The following is a 17,249-nucleotide window of genomic DNA, read 5'->3' as shown; positions in this document are numbered from 1 at the left end:
GGCCGGGAGGAGTTTGTGGGTTCGGCTGGGGGGAATCAGGTGGGGCACAAGGAGGATGGGTTTGGCAGGGAAGTACTGAAGGAGGGTCAGCAAGGCGCCTGGGGTGGGCCGAGAGGAGCTGGGCTGGGGGTCTTTCCCAGGGCCTACTGGGAGGATTCTGCACTTCAGAGGGGGTTTCTCTGGGATGGAGGGCAGGAGCCTCTGTGAACTGGGAGGGGTCTGGCCCAGACTGGAACTGGAGAGAGAGCTCTCAGGAGCCGTGTACAGGACCTGGGTCTGAGGAGCCTGGGAGCTGGGGCTGCCCTCCAGGTGCAGGAGCGCATTCTGTGAGCAGCAAGGCGAGGGCTGCTGTGGGGTCCCCTTACTTGAGCTGGGGGTGTGGGGGTCCCCCGGCAGCGGCAGTGGCAGGTGGTGGCACATCCTGGCTGGGTTTCTGGGCCAGTTGTGGCTTGGTGGGACGTCCAGCAGGGCCGGAGGCACTGGGTCGCGGCTGCTGCGTGGTGGGTGGCCCAGTGCGGGGCATGGGACCCGCCTGGCTGGCCTGGCGTGTGGGGCCGGCAGGGCCTGGGGGCTTCTGGGGTGGGCCCTGGCGCTGCTGACCACCCGGTGGAGCCCCTGAGGCCTTTGGCGGAGCCTGACCAGAGGCCGATGTCTGACGAGTAGCCTGTGGGGGGCCTGCCTGGCGCTGGGGAGAGGGGGAGGCGGGTGGGCGGGCTGCTGGAGGTGCCCCGGGGCCTCCCGCCACTGGCCGGGATTGGCGGCCTTGACCCTGGGGCAGCGGTGTGGCCTGGGACGCAGGCTGCTGGGGCGCTGATGTGGGACTCGGAAGGCGCTGGGGCAGGGGGCTGCCAGCTGGGGGTCCAAGGCCCGAAAGGTGCTGTTGGCCCTGCGGGGTCGGGCGCTGCTGCAACGGGGGTCCCTGGCGTTGGGGGCCTGGGCCCGGCTGTGGAGGGCCGCCTGAGGGACAGAGAGAAAGTGCACACGTGAGAGCAAGCAAGTGAGAGGTGGGGGGCTGCCGGCGGGGTCGGGGCCGAGGAAGCTGGCCCCTCACTTACCCTGTGGCGGGGGTCGTTGCTGAGCTGGGGGCCCCGCGGGCTGCTGGGAGGTCTGGCGGCCCAAGGGCAGGGCCCCTGGGGACGGAGTCTGCGGCAGAGGAGTGGAGCAGGAGAGGTTAAAAATAGTTACCAGCCGGTGGAGCATCAGCCAATCAGAATGACATGGGTTCCCTGTGTGCTGGGTGTTGCCGCATTTGTGGCTGAGCTGAGGGGATGGCAGGTTGTGGGGTGCGGGACTCATTCCCAGGGGAGGGGTCAGGAGGCACTCAGGGAAGTCACGGTAGCAGCTATTTATCATTTTTTAAAATAGTTGGTAACTGCTGCGACACGGGTGCGTCATGGCGATGCCCTTAGCCTTCTGATTATCAGCTCTGTGACACAGTATGACCAAGGGCTGGCCTGCCCACCACTAGCCTCCAAGGGCCAGAGCCAGGGGCCTGACCTGGCTGTGGGAGCCCCTGCCGGGAGACGCATCCCGCTGCCGCTGCCGGGGCAGGACCTGGGCCATCTTGTTGACCACAAGCTCTACGATGAGTTGCTTGTCTTCATCCTGGTGGTCACCGATGAGCGGCATGGAGGAGCCCACCACCTGGGGGAGGAGAAGGGATCCAGTGAGGAGAGAAGCAGGAAGTGCACGGGAGGGTGACGATGACGAAGTGCTGTAAGTTGGGAAAAGGTATGACTGGCGGCTGCCCAGGAAACCAGCTTCAGTATGAGAAGCACCTATTACGCAGTGTGGGGAAGGCTTGTCTTTTACAAGATACCTTACAGCTTAGGACATACTAGCAGGGGTGAGCTAATGAAGGCCTACCGGCCAAATCCGGCCCAGCACCTGTTTCTGTGCAGCCCCAGGCCCCGGAGCTAAGGATGGGTTTTACATTTTTTAATGATTGAAAAAAAAATCAAAAGATTTCATGACGTGAAAATTATATGAAATTTAAATTTCATTGTCCATAAACCAAGTTTCATGGGAACACAGCCACCCTTACTTTCTTGCCATATTGTCTGTGGCTGCTCTTGCAGATTGAGGAGCTGCAGTAGAGACTGTACGGCCCACAAAGCCTAAAATACGCACCGTCTGGCCTCGACAGAAAACGTTTGCCAATCCCTGCTTTATAGTTTGCTAGGTGCTCTGTGTTTTACAAAGAACTCTGTGGTTTACGTGGTACTTTACAGTTTACAAAGCTGTAAACTGTAAAGTTTACTTTGTAAACTTTGTAAACTTTAAAGTTTACAAAGCTCTTTGCCCTTTACAAAGGACTGTTACATATATGGTGTGTTTAGACTTTGGAAAGTGCTTTGCAAAGGGCACCACTGTTTACAAGATGCTTTACCATGTATAAAGTGCTACCATTTACCATGCACTCAGAAGTTTTAAGGTATTTTACAGTTTGCAAATTGCTTTACTGTTTACCGGGGACACTGCTGCTTATAAAGAGCTTTAGAATTTTGAAAGCGCTTTGCTTCAATAACGAGGATTTCCCAGTTTACAGAGCTCCTCTTTAAAATAATTTTATAAAGTACTTTGCTGTTCACCAAGCAGTACCTTCCTAAGGTACTTTACAGTTTACAGAATGCTTTAGTATCAACCGCCGCTCTCTATAACGTTCTTTATAGCTTACAAAGTACTTTGCTGTTGGCCAAGTACAAATTCACAGAACACTTTAAAGATTACTAAGTGCTTGGTCATTCATCAGAGTGTCTCAGTTCACAGAGGACGTTATACCTTAACAAGTGTTTTGCCCTTCAGTAAAGATGTCCAAGTTCACAGAGCAGTTTAGAATTTAGTAAGTATTTTGCCATTTGCCAGGGATGTCCTGGTTCACAAGGCACTTTACAGTTTTACATTTTGCCATTCGCTGAGGGCTTTCTAGGCCCTGGCGTGCTTCACAGTGTTGCTGCCCTGCACCTGCTCCCCCCTCTGTGCCCCCACAAAATTCTGGGGTGCTCCTACCTCAATGATGTGATCCCTTCCGTCCTTGCCATGCAGTGCTTCCACTGCGCAGATGTCCAGTCCCCCAAAGATCTCTGAGCACGTGTCCACCCACAGCTTGTACCTGCCAAGACACAAGGCAAGGCAGCCCGTCAGTGCCTGGTCTGGGTGGCCACACTTCTACCCCCCACCCCCGAGTTCAGGCCGCCCACCTGTCAGACATGGCAATCTGCTCAAGCATCGCAGAGCCGGTGTTGGTCTTCCAGTTTCCTGACACTGACGTCCTCCTGGAGAGTAAGAGGAGACAGGAGAGAGGCTTGGGGGGCCTGGGCTGCACAAAGCAGGGCAGGGGACCCCTACCCAGGCCTTCGTCTCCTTACGCACATGTAGGCCTTGTAGTTCTGCCCAATCTTCTGGACGCGCACATCGTATTTGGCATCAATGAAGGGCTCGGCAGTGGCATATGTCTTGGTCAGTGCCACGACACTTGCGATGTCCTGGAAGTCGTGCTGGTTGTCCACCTTGACCTGTGGAAGTGGGGTGGGGAGCAGGGCCCGGTCAGGAGGGGGCGGCAGTTGGGGTGCCTTAGGGCAAATGACACAGGTGAGGTGAGTGCACAGAAATTCGGTGGACACCCCAAGGCACTCAAGCATGCATTAATTCTGGGTCTCCTGGTTTTTACATGTACACACAGACACCAAATTGGGTGTCTACAACTCTGTGAACACACAAAACCCGATTTTTAGACTTGTTTACTTTAAATGGTTAAGTTGTATGGTATGTGAATTATATCTCAATAAAGCTGTGGGAAAAATTGTGTGTATATACAGTATATGCATGTGGGCACCCATACAAAATCAATTGTACACACAATATATAAACATACAGAAGCATGGACACACTCAAACATACAAATTACAAGTCTTCTTTCTATGGACATACAGACAAAATCGGATGGACAGCATACAGGACCCCAAGACCCTTGAATGTAAAAGATGGTGTAGTGTGTGTTCAACACAGAGGCCTGCCTATATACAGACACAGTGCTGGATACACTAACAAAATAACAGGACACACAAAACTGGCTGAAAATAGAAAATTGGGCCACCAAAATGTAAGAATATGAGGAAAAATACAAATAGATAAAGGACACACAATTATACAGAATTATTGTGTGCACTGAATACACAATATACTTCTAACAGGCATACCTTCTCGGAGATACTGTGGGTTCAGTTCCAGACCACCGCAATAAAGCGAAGGTCACAATAAAGCAAGTCACACAAATTTTTTGGTTTCCCAGTGCGTATAAAAGTTATGTTTATACTGTAATCTGTTAAGTGTGCAATACATCTAAGTGTCTAAGAAAAACAATGTACATACCTTAATTTAAAAATACTTTATTGCTAAAAGATGCTAACCATCATCTGACAACGCAGGGTTGTCACGAACCTTCAATTTGTAAAAAAAAAAAATGTAATATCGGGCTTCCCTGGTGGCGCAGTGGTTGAGAGTCTGCCTGCCGATGCGGGAGACACGGGTTCGTGTCCCGGTCCGGGAAGATCCCACATGCCGTGGAGCGGCTGGGCCCGTGAGCCATGGCCGCTGAGCCTGCGCGTCTGGAGCCTGTGCTCCGCAACGGGAGAGGCCGCAACAGTGAGAGGCCCGCGTACAGCAAAAAAAAAAAAAAAAAAAAAAAATGTAGTATCTGTGAAGCGCAATAAAGCGAAGTGCTATAAAACGAGGTATGCCTGTACTTATATCCGCACGATGCCAGGAACATGCATCATTTACAAGCACGCAAATACAAAGCCCACCCGGGGACTTACCTTACCCATCCCAGAGTGTGCGTGCCCCATCTTCACAACCACAGGGTACGTTGTGCTGCTGAGCTGGTAGGGTGGAAAGGGAGAGCATGGTCAGGGCAGGAGGGCTGACAGCCATGGCTGGGGGTGGTGCTGAGGGGAGCCCATCCAGTGGGAGCCACACTGAGAGCGATTTTCCCAGAAGAGGTGGGTCAGAGACAGCCAGCCACCAGCTGGGGGTCACACAATACCCCAGAGCCCAGAATTGAACCCAGAGCCCTGCCTGCCTATCCCTCCCTCCACCACCCACAAGTCCCAGACTTCCTGCCTCTGCTTTCCTGGGAAGAGGCGTGGGATAGGGGTGGGGGACTTTTCCAGAAAAGGGAAAGTTTGTTTTTACAGTGAATGGATGACAGAGAAGTGAGTGTGTGCATGTGCGTGCGTGGGGGTGTAGTGGCGAGCATGTAGCAACTGGACCCCTCAGCCAGGCCTTGTGTGTGTATCCTCCACACACATACACAACCCAGAGACACACAAACCCTCAGAACTCAGATCTACACAGCCAAACCCAGAGCTTCCCACACATGCTGAGACCCACGCGATGGAAAGATCCACCACCAACACCGGTTCCGGAGGATGCCTTGCTGTGTGGCTGCACGGAGACACTCACAGCCAGCCATCCAGCCCAGCAGCACACACTCAACACTCGTAGACACGCAATCAACACTTTTGGGCAGAGACATACACACAGCCCTCCTCCTCTCACCCAAATCCACGTAACAGAGGGACACACAACACGAAGGTTATCCATGCAACACAGAGACGAACAACCCTCAGAGGCATAGCCACAGAATGCAGAGGCACACACAACTCTGACAGGCACACACAACAAAAATGGGCACATATTCAGCACTGACAGATACACATGCAATGCTCCTAGGCATACACACAACAAACAGAAGGACCCACACCACATGGACAGGTATACACACTTCCAGGTATTCACACTTCTAGGTATTCACAAAACCACCGAGACCCACAACACAGAGACTCATACTCCTGGGCACACGCAAAGTGTATGTAGGGACGCACACACAAAAAACGTGCCTTGCCATATATACAGATGGAGAGGCGTGCACACGACCAGAGACACCCACAGCCTCCTAATTACATGGACAACACCCCGGGGTGTGTACATGCACACACACTCACATTCAGGCATGGGGATACCTCAAGTCTCCCCCAACCCTGGGTGGAGTAGAGGGGGCCTAGTTGGCCGACCCCAGCGCCACCATACACGGATGAACATGCAGGGCTTCACCCTCCCTCCTCTGTGCGGACAGGGGTGACAGGGTAGAGGATGGCATCCCCAGAGGGGCTGCTGGGGGCGGTGGTGGTTCCCAGTTCCCGACAGGCGCAGGAAGCCCGCAGGGTCAGGGTGACCAATTGGCCTTCAGGCCTCACCCTCCCTCTGCACGCCCCCCCACCCTCCTCATTTCTCAAATGACTGGCGTCAGGATGGGGCGCTGAGAGGCACTGAGTTGTTACCGGGATGCTCTGATTAGCATTCCAGGGAAACCAGGCTGAAATGGCAGGTGACGTAACACAGGCACACACACAGCTCACAGAGGTGACAGCACATCCTCAATTCCATTCGCAGCCCAGACCTGTTTTACATGGGCAGGCACAACTCCAGAAGCAGCACAAAACATACTGGGTTTGGGACTTCCCCGGTGCCGCGGTGGTTAGTCATCCGCCTGCCAATGCAGGGGACATGGGTTCAAGTCCTGTTCCGGGAAGATCCCACATTGCCGCGGAGCAACTAAGCCCCGTGTGCCACAACTACTGAGCCCACGTGCCACAACTACTGAGCCCGTGTGCCACAACTACTGAGCCTGCGTCCACAACTACTGAAGCCCGTGCGCCTAGAGCCCATGCTCCGCAACAAAAGAAGCTACCTCAATGAGAAGCCCCATGCACCGCAACGAAGTGTAGCCCCCGCTCGCTGCAACTAGAGAAAGCCCGCGCGCAGCAGCGAAAAATAATAAATAAATAATACAATTAAAAAAAAACACTAACAAAAAAACCATACTGGGCTCAGGTACACTCAAGTACACACACACACACACACACCACAGAGGGGCACACACCACCTAAAGGCACACACGCAACCCTCAGAGGCAGAGACACAGCAGGAAACTGTGTGCAAGCACACATGCACACCGCCCCCCGCCCCAAGGTTTTTAGGCTCTTTTCACAAACCTTCCTTATTTTCTCTGGACCTGAGCCTGAACACAACACTGTGTATATGTGTATGCGTGTGCCCACACATGTGTGCATGCAGTGAGCTCTGAATACTGGGATCCCCTGGCCAACCCGAGGTTTGAACCTTGGCCTCTCCTCTTCCTAAGGCCATGTTCAACCCCAGGCAGGTCACTTAACCCTCTCTGGGCCTCAGTTTCCTGATCTGTATAAAGGGTACAATCAGGCCCAAGCACTTGGTGTGTGTGGGGACTGCCAGGTGTCTGCTGTGCACACCCAGCTGGACCCTACGCCCCCCAAACCCATCCAGCTCGCCAGGTGGCCATACAGCCGGACACCCATCCATGAAACCCCACCAGTTTCAAAACCTGCACAATAACCCGGGTCCACATAACCCCTCACATGTAGACAGTGGGCAAAACTCTGTGCTGACTCAGGTTTCAAAGTCATGATGCTGCAGCAGGACTTCCCCTTTGCACCCACCACCAACTTAGCCCCTGTCTCATTCACTCTCATTCCCCACTTTCACAATCAGCTTCTCCAGATTCCTGGTTTACTTCTCTTCCCCCTTACCTGGTCCTGCCCGCCCCCCCCAAAAGAGTCACTTCTTCACTCTCCTTCCTGGGGAGATCACTTGACCCCTTTGTGTATCTCATTTTCCTCATTGGTATAATGAGAACATGAACAGTCTCTAACTCACAGATGCTGTGAGGAACACATTAGTTATTTTGGGCAAAATGCTTAGCACAGTATCTGGCACACAGGAAGCCTCCATCCTCAAAAGGTGTTGGGTACTATTATTATTATTGGTTTAATATCCCTAGGTTAGTCAATATTAATTAACAAGGAGGTAATCGGGATTGACTGACAGATAAAGTACTTCCAAAGATTTTAGAGCTGTGTTTGATGCATAGTAATAGTAAGCACTTCACAGTGCTGGCGGTAGTTTCTGTTGTGGTGGTAGTGTTGGTGGTGATGGTTGTGCTAACCACTCTGAGTTAATCAAGCTTAATTAGCAAGGGGGTAATGGGAATTGGATGAGAGAACTACACAAAGGCTTCAGGGCACAGTACACAGTAAGCGCTCCATAAGTGGCTCCTATCATCACTACCATCATCATTATTATTATTGGCCTGTCCTCCCTGACCTAACCAAGGATGTTAATCGGCCCTCAGAGCCCTTTCCCAGGACCCCAGGGAAGATTCAGGCAGCATCTGGAAGCTGGTGGACAGAGATTGCCTCACGCTGACCCCCACCAGGGGCGTGGGAGGGTTGGTGGGGAAGGGGCAGGGCAGGATGGGAGGGGATCAGTTTTCTACTGACTCACTGGCCTCTTTCACCACCATTCAACTCCCCCACCCCAATGCTCATTCATTCACCAGCAACCTCCCCGCTTGCCAGGACTGTGCCCAGCCTGGGTTAAGATCCTGGTGCCAGTTAGCCTAGGTTCAAATCCCAGCCATGCCCTGTGGTCCTGGGAAAGTTCTTCAATTCCTCTATGCCTCGTCTGGGAAATGGGAATAATACCGATAACCATATCAGAGGCTTATCGTAAGCTTTAAGTGAGATAAATTATGCCGAGTGCCGCCCGGTACACAGTTGGTGCTATATAAATGCTGACTATTTGCCTGTGTTTTGTTTTTTTTTTTTTGAGAAGGGGTAAGACCCAGGCTCTGACTCCATCCAGGCCTCCTGAATTCCAATCCCAGTTCTGCCACTTATTAACTGTGACCTTGGATAAATCACTTAACCTCTCTGTGCCTCAGTTTCCCCACCTTGTATCCTTCCTCCATTCACCTGCCCTATCTCCCTTCACTGCTTCTACTTGTTTGCTCTGCCGCTCACCGCCCCCCCCAAAACAGTAGGTGCACAAGAAATTCTTATTGAAGGAATGAACTAATTTGGGCTTTAGCCATGGGGATTTTCGGGAATGTGGGTGATCGGATAGATTTTGGAGTCTTTAGGGAATTGCACTGGGTGGAATCCGGTCTGTAAGCCCTCCGTGAGACCGCCTGGAGGGACTGGTGCCTGACGTGGAGACGGGGGAGGGGGATGGTCAGGGCAAGGCTCAGGGGGAGGGAGAGGAGGAGGGTGCATCTCCTTTTCGGCAGCCCAGGGCCCGCCCCTTGGCCTCCACGGATGGTGGGCGGATGAGTAATGCATCCAGGAAGCCTGGAGGCCTGTGGTTTCCTACCAGCTGCCACCCCGCCCCTCGCTTGGATATTTATCCTCCGCTGCTCCGGCCCTGCCGCCATCGCCGAAGACCCAGCGCCCAGAGAGGCTACACCAGAGGTAGGCAGGGGCTTGGGCGGCCCGCAGGGCCTGGAACTGGGCTGGAGCTTTCCTGCCTGATGGTACTCGGCTGCTCAGCCTGGCCAGCGGGTACCGGGAGCCTAGGCTGGTCCAGGGGAAGAGGGTGGGGGGCTGGAACTGCTCCCCCAATCCCGACACTCCAAATTCCTTTGAACCCTTGACATCCATCCTCAGCTCCCCGAAAGCCATGAGCCCCTAACATCAGATGCCTCCCAAGCTGCCAACTCCTCTAAATTCCCTCCCTGTCCCCCAGCAACCCAAACCCCTGATGCTCCCTAAACTCCCCCAGCCTCCCAAATCTCTAAACTCAAAGCTTCCTCTGAACCCAAATCCCTCAGGCACTCCCACTCCCTTAAGCCCCCAAACTCCGTCAACTCCTTAAATCCCCAACCTCCTCCAAATTCCTCAACTTCCCTCAACTCCCCCACCTCTTCCACCTCTCAATATGCACAACCCCCAAACTCCCAGCCTCCCCGAAAACTCCTCCAGCTCCCCAAAGCCCAAATTCCTCAGCCCCCCACTTTCCGACTTCTTCAACACTCTTAAATTCTCAAACTCCCCAGCCCCCTTATTCCCCAAACGCTACAGCCCCATAACTCCCCCACTCACCTAGTCCCCTAAATCCCTCAAACTCCACAACTCCTAAACTCTCCTGACTCCCTACCCCCCTAGACTCCCCTGGGCTCTCAAATCCCCAAGCACCTTAAAATCCCCAAACTCCCCAACCCGGTGTGTGTGTGGGTAGAATGGGGTGGGAGGCCTGCCCAGGTACATGGATCGGCTGAGCTGGGGGCCCTCTGAACCCTCCTCCCCACCCCCACAGAACGCACCATGGCCCCCTTTGCACCCCTGGCCTCTGGCATCCTGTTGCTGCTGTGGCTGACAGCCCCCAGCCGAGCCTGTACCTGCGTCCCACCCCACCCACAGATGGCCTTCTGCAACTCTGACCTCGGTGAGTGTATCCGCCCTACCCACACACTCTGGGCTTCGGTTTCCCTCTCAGTCCAGTGGGGTTCACAATGGTGCCTACCTCTAGAACAATTCCACTCAGCCCCACACTGACTCTGCTTTAGCCGCTCTGCCACCCTCACACTTTCTTGATTACTCAAGGCCCAATCCCACCTCAGGGCCTTTGTACTGTCTACTTCCTCTGCCTGGTATACCCGTCCCCCCAGGTATCCACATGGGGATATCCAAATGTCACCTTCTCAGGGTGGCCTTCCCTGACCACCCTGTTCAAAACTTGAGCCCCTGTCCCCTACTACTCCTGATCCCCTCACCCAGCTCTGAAGTTCCCCATCACAATACCATCTAACTTCCTATATACTTAATTATTTTGCTTGTGTTTAGTCTCTCTTCTCCTGGCTAGAATGTGAGCTCCACAAGGAACGGATTTCTGTGTTTTGTTCACTGTTATGTCCCTGACACCAAGAACAGTGCCTGGCACAGAGCAGGCACTCCAAAATATTTGTTGAGTGAACGAACACATGATGAATATGTGAAAAAAGGCTTGAAGCAGTGCTTGGCTAACAGTAGGCACCAACATACAGATGAAGCAATTAACAAATGCATAAGTCACTAGGGTGCTGTCCGGCATTCAGCAATCCCTATTTAAGTATGTGCTTTGCTAGTATTATCATTGTGATTATTCTTATTGGCTCATGCAGTCCCTTTTACTCGTTTTTTTCCCCTGTTCTCCTGCAGTCATCAGGGCCAAGTTTGTGGGGACTGCAGAAGTCAACCAGACCACCTCATACCAGCGTTACGAGATCAAGATGACCAAGGTATCCCTCCTGCCCCTTCCCCCAGCAGTTCCTAAAATCTTCCTCCCTGTCAAAATAAAAGCCTTTGGCCACTGGTTTGGCGAGGAAATTAGCTGTGATATCAGAGTGCTATACGACTTCAGGGAAGAATGTGGAGTGGGAGGATTATGTCAGTAAAAGATTCTTCCCCTCATCCATTGACAGATGTTCAAAGGGTTCAACGCCTTGGGGGATGCCTCTGACATCCGGTTCATCTACACCGCCGCCACAGAGAGCGTCTGCGGATACTCCCACAGGTCCCAGAACCGCAGTGAGGAGTTTCTCATAGCTGGTGAGGCCCCGCCCCATCGCCCTGTGCCACGCCACCCCTCCGCTGCTGCCTGGCAACTGCAAGAGGGAGGGGAGGCTCTGTGGGAATGGTCCCAGTTGAAATGGGGACCGCCCCAATTTCAGCCTATCAGAAGGCTGGGGCTTTGCCCAGCGGGGTCTGTGGTCCTGGGACACCAATCTGGCGCCACTCTGTCCCTGGCCCAGCCAATCAGAATCTGCCTGTTGACCCCCCCGCCCCCACCCACGCAGGACAACTGTTGAACGGGAACCTGTACATCACCACGTGCAGTTTCGTGGCTCCTTGGAACAGTCTGAGCTCCGCTCAGCGCCGGGGCTTCACCAAGACCTATGCTGCTGGCTGTAAGGAATGCACAGTGAGTCCCTGGACATTGCCCGCCGCCTGGAGAGTAGTCCTTGGGGTCTTCCCCAAACCATGGCTTGTTTTTGGTTCCCTCTGACTATTCCTTGTCCCTATGGCTGCTTCCCAAACCCTAGGGATGTCCTTGATCTCTCTTGCTGTTCCCTCAAATCTGAGACTGTTCCCCTGGACATTCTGCTTGTTCCTTTGCCCTGTGTCTGATACCTGGGAATCCGCTGTTTCCTGGACTTTCTGGCTGCTTCCTGTCCCTCTGACTCCCCCTTGTGACTGCTCGGCCACTCTGTTCCAAGACTGCTCCCTGATGGCCCTGAATGTCCTCTGACCCCAGTGACTATCTCTGAGCCCCACGTCTCCTTATGCTTAAGTTTCCTGCCCACCGATTGTTCCCTGTTACTGCCAGCTGTTCCCTATCCAATGGGACAGGTCCCCAGGAGACCTGCCTGACTGTTCCCGCAACACCATTCCGGGAGGCTGATCATTTCCCTGGATTGCTGTCACCTCCTCAAGCCCAATGACTGTTCCCCACAATGGGAGGGAGTGTTCTTGAGTCTGTACCCAGGTGGGGTGACACCAGGTCTCCCCAGCAGCTCCAAGTTAAAATCTGAGGAGCAGAAAGTTATCCTCTGGAGGGGAGGTAGGGGCAGGAGGAGAAGCCCTCAGAGATGTGTCTCCCTCCCCTCCTCCAGGTGTTTCCCTGTTCATCCATCCCCTGCAAACTGCAGAGTGACACTCATTGCTTGTGGACGGACCAGCTCCTCACAGGCTCTGACAAGGGCTTCCAGAGCCGCCACCTTGCCTGCCTGCCCCGGGAGCCAGGGTTGTGCACCTGGCAGTCCTTGCGGCCCCGGATGGCCTGAATCCTGCCCCCAGCAGAAGCTGAAGCCTGCACAGTGTTCACCCCCATTCCCACTCCCGCCTTTCTTTCTCCAAGACAATGCAATAAAGAACTACCACTCAGCAGGCAGTGTCCCTGTGTAGTGTCTGGGAACAAACCTATGTCAGACGACCTGGTGGGAGCACCCTGGGACCAATGCTGAGGGGGTGTGGCATGGGGTCCAGCTCCATGGGTAGCCTGGGGGCTGGCCCTACCCTCACCCAACCTTCAGTACTTCTCCCTGAAAAATGGGTCTCACAGTCCCTACCCAGAATCCTTCCGAGGTCTGTGCTAGGGTTGGAGGATGATTAATGGGTGCATTCATTCATTGGGTATTTGGGGGGGGGTCAAAACACATGAAACTCTCATAACAATAACTTCCTGTGTAAGATTACTAACAGTGATTTTAATTTCTAGACTGGCAGTGTAGTGTAGTGGTTAAGAGCCTAAACACTAGAGCCAGGTCATTTGCAGTCAAATCCTGCCCCTTCCATATACTAGCTCTGAGACCTTGGGGAGATCATATTACCTCTTTATGCCTCAGTTTCCATATCTGTAAAGTTGGTATAAAACGAATGCCTAACTCCTAGGGACAATGTAACTTTATGTGTAAAGTGCCTGGAACTGTGTTAGGCACATAGCACTTACAAGTATTAGTTAGTAGTAGTAAGATAAATGTAATTTAATGTGTAACTTTAGTAGTGATCATTTTTCTCACTAATGATTATTTACAATATTGAAAATTACATTAAATGTCAGGAATGATAATTTACAATTTGGAAATGATGTATAATATCAGTAGTAATAATTGAATGCACCCTGGAAACTTTAGTTTAACTCGTGATCCTGATAATCTCCCCCACAGATGTTACAAATATTTAATATGCTCATTTGTTTTTTCTTATTACTATGAAACTTTTACACTGCTTCCCAGTGTGCAACTCACCCCACTTAAAAATACCAACATTTAAAAAGACTTCTGAGGACAACCCCTTCCCCAGTGATAACATTCCCCACTATAAAGTCCTCACTGTGGACATATCACCACATTTATAAATCTCTATTGTTGCCAAAACTACAGGTGACAAATCTCTAAGCCCTTGGTAAATGTTTCCTTTGAAAAGTCCCCTCTCTTCATTGTACAAATACCTCTTTCACAAATATCCCACTAACAAATACCTCTGTTGAGCTACCCTCTTTATTCATAAATATCCCATTGACATATCTCCATTGAAGACCCCCCCATTGACAAATATCCCCATTCACAAATACCCAGCAGTAATCTATCACCCACTCATGGACCCCAGTGACAAATATCTCTCTTCATCATTACCTAATCCATTGGCATATCTCCTATGACCACTCAGTTGACAAATCTCTCTATTCATAAATTCCTTTCTATGACATAATTCTCATTGACAACCTCTATTGACAAATCTTCCCATGTATTCTACTGGCATATCTCCCCATTCAGACATGCCCATCAAAATGCTCTCATTGTCAATCTTCCTATTCAGAAATACCCACCATTGATATCTACCTCATTGATAAGCCCACTTTAAAACCTTTCCATTCATAAAATCCCATCCATCCATATAGCTCCTCTTGATTGACTCCCCCCATTGACACATTTCCCCATCCTTAGATATCTCTAGTTGGAAAATCTCCCTGCTGGAACAGCTCCCAATATATTACCCTATATGTTGAAACATCTCTCCACACCCCCCAATGACAGATGAAGAGGTAGATTTCTATACGAACAACCCTTCCTTTTTATCAATACTGACACCTACGTCTCACTCTCCAGCCTTGGACACTTACTATGCCAGTAGTGGTGAAATCTGAGGACCAACCCCAGTTATACTGTAGAGCGCCCACCAAAGGAAATGACTAGGGCACAAGTTCTCTCTGGATGTAGGGGTGAAGGTGGAGTTTAAAAAAGAGATTAGTTGAAAGTCTGCATGAGAAGCTGTGAGAACCCCAGACACACCCCAAATACCAATCCCCACTCCAATAGAAGGCTGAAGACATGATCTCTTATAAGAGTAAAATAGAGGGTTCAAATGGGCAGGAATGCCCAGGCCGCACCTCCCTGTTGTTGACTATTTATCCACCACTGAGCTTGGGCCTCCTGCTGAACCTCTGTGGAGAGCTACAGCTCTGATGAATGGACGTGGGGCCATTGGTACCAGAGGCCCAGTCTCAGTGTCCTTTCCCCGCCACCACACCATGGGGCCTCCCCTGACCCCAGGCCCCTGGAAAGTAGTAGTGTTAATTAAATGTTCCCTGAATCTTCTCTTGACTGGGGGTGAGCTGGGCCAGGGAAAAGTCATGCTTCAACTCCCCCCACCCCTACTGTGTCTCCAGGTCCTTGCCATGAGTTCCGACTTCCTGCTGGTCCCTGCTTTGCTCCTGGCTCTGTCCCTGACCACCCTTGGGCTGGCCCTCATACTGTTTATTGTAACTCAGACGTGGGTAAGTCTGGGTAGACCTCAGAGAAGCCTCCGACGCAGGGACTCACAGTGAGGTTCCAGAAGGGTGGATAAAGCCCCTTGAGGTGGTTGAACCTGGATGGTAGCTGCTCTGCAAACCCTTTTTTCCCAAGAGTCTTGGGGACAGGGAAAATCTTGAATGTTTGAACCCCAAGGGGTCCCCTGACACATTTCTCCCACCCTTAGTCCTTGTGGCTTAATTCCTGGGTCTTCTCACTGAGACCATGAGGCATTATGAGTTCAAGTAACCAGGGCTCCCTGCTCACCTCTTCCCTGTACCCACCTCCCCACCAAAATACAAGCCCCTACCTTGCTCTGACTGAGGGAATAGGGTGGGTCTTTGAGATCCAAAATCTAAGGATGCGATACTAAGACCCAGCCCCTCACCCCATAAATGCTCCTCAGTCCCAGTGTCCCTCTCTCTTTTCCCCCCTCACAGACAATCAACATTCTGAAAGGGGTCCTGAAACTCTGGGTCATGAAAGTACCCAAATATAAAGAGCAATGTGGTTGTATCTATCTACACACCCACCAAGAACAGTGGTGGTGACATCCATGGGGAGAAGTTTTCTTCTATCTCAGGTCAGCCAGCCTGCATGGACTCCTCATCCTCAGACTTCTGGCTCTGTCCCAGTCCTGGAACAAAGTGTCCCTCCCTGGGGCATTCTTCCACCAAATACACCCAACCTCAGGATACTGTGCTCCTGATTTCAGCCAACCACAGCAAATTCTGTCCCTGACCCATAATGCCCTGGATCTTTGGGACTGACCACCTGGGGATCACAATCTGTCTCAGCCAAATGACATCTGGTCCACACTTTACTGACCATCAGGATATGGCATCCATCTCCTCTAGGCTCTTTGAGGGTTGGGAACCTGCACTGAGTTGTGTAGCCTTGGAAGGGGCTCGGGGAGGAGTATATCAGGAAGGTATCTTGAATATCTACAGGTAAGGATGCCAGGGCCTTGAGTGTGCCCCTCAGGTATGCCTGCAGCCACAGCTCCACCCTGTTCTTTCTGCTCCCTGTTCCTGTTTGCTGGTCCCTACTTCCTCTCCTGATCTCCTTCCCCTGCTCCTTCTCTGTGTTCTATCCCTCCCCCTGCTGCTGTGCCCTCTTCTCGCTCTCTTCTTTCCTCTCTGCTCCCCACTCCTCTTTGTTTCCTCGCTGTTTGCTATTCCCTTTCATGGGTCCCTGGCTCCCCTGCCTATCCTTAGCGTCTGTGGCCCTTCTCTTCCAGGAGCAGAAGCTATGAGGAGAAGCGAGTGGAGGAGTGCCCTGCCCAACCACCCCCAGATGCCTCCCTGCCACCCCCGCAAAGCCACATACCTGAGTCCCAACCTTGCACAGTGTCCGTGGAGGGACCTCTGTTTATCTGAGCACTGGCAAGAAGAACATGAAGCCATGAACTTGGCTGCCTTCCCCGGTGACCTGATATCTGCTATTGAATCTTCCTGTACAACAGCCTCTGGCCTTGGACCCAGACTTCTCTTCAGCCACAGTGGGCTGGGGACGCTTCACCTCCTTCAACATCACAAACAAATCTAAGCCCATCAACCTCCCCCCACCACCCCCTCAAGCCTCCCAAAGACCACCAGCTTCTAACTGTGCTAGGGATCTATCTGGTTTGTGTTGTGTTTCTTGATCTGGGTGCAGAAGACAGGAGTGTGTTCACTTTGTGAAAATTCAATGAGCTGTACACTTATGATATGTCCCCTTTTCCAAACTTGTTATACCTCAATGAAATTGGCCCCTCAAAACAAAACCCCATAAGCTACAAGAATATACTGTACAGCACAGAGAATATAGCCAATATTTTATAATAACTGTAAATGGAGTATAATCAATAAAAATTGTGAATCACTATGTTCCACACCTGAAACTAATATAATATTGTAAGTCAACTATACTTCAATAACAAAATAATAAGTTAAAAAAAAGAGAGGAAAGAAAAAGAAACCCCCACCCTCTTGACATATCTCCCTCGCTCTTTACTTCAATTGCTCCCTCACTCCTGCTCTCTCTCTTTTCACACAATCCCCAC

The 17,249-nt window shown here is 51.8% G+C and overlaps 2 protein-coding genes across 3 annotated transcripts in view; one reads left to right on the top strand and one right to left on the bottom strand.

Annotated features, from left to right (window-relative positions):
* SYN1 (synapsin I) overlaps positions 1-17,249 on the bottom strand; it is a 43,620-nt gene that overhangs the window by 1,658 nt on the left and 24,713 nt on the right. For both annotated transcript variants that reach the window (XM_060138831.1, XM_060138832.1), the window contains exons 6-12: positions 4,818-4,880; positions 3,373-3,515; positions 3,201-3,275; positions 3,010-3,112; positions 1,498-1,644; positions 1,056-1,143; positions 366-957 (exon numbers count right to left, since the gene is read on the bottom strand). In XM_060138831.1, the coding sequence (XP_059994814.1) occupies positions 366-957; positions 1,056-1,143; positions 1,498-1,644; positions 3,010-3,112; positions 3,201-3,275; positions 3,373-3,515; positions 4,818-4,880 (1,211 nt within the window). The remainder of the gene's footprint in view (positions 1-365; positions 958-1,055; positions 1,144-1,497; positions 1,645-3,009; positions 3,113-3,200; positions 3,276-3,372; positions 3,516-4,817; positions 4,881-17,249) is intronic.
* On the top strand, positions 9,190-12,800 carry TIMP1 (TIMP metallopeptidase inhibitor 1). Its single transcript, XM_060137467.1, has 6 exons — positions 9,190-9,347; positions 10,192-10,320; positions 11,073-11,152; positions 11,336-11,462; positions 11,711-11,835; positions 12,527-12,800. The coding sequence occupies exons 1-6, from the start codon at positions 9,206-9,208 to the stop codon at positions 12,695-12,697; spliced, it is 774 nt and encodes a 257-aa protein (XP_059993450.1). The 5' UTR covers positions 9,190-9,205; the 3' UTR covers positions 12,698-12,800.

The sequence above is a fragment of the Lagenorhynchus albirostris genome, chromosome X, assembly GCF_949774975.1.
Source record: "Lagenorhynchus albirostris chromosome X, mLagAlb1.1, whole genome shotgun sequence".
Taxonomy (NCBI): Eukaryota; Metazoa; Chordata; class Mammalia; order Artiodactyla; family Delphinidae; genus Lagenorhynchus; species Lagenorhynchus albirostris.
This window is presented reverse-complemented; position numbering and strand designations above follow the sequence as displayed.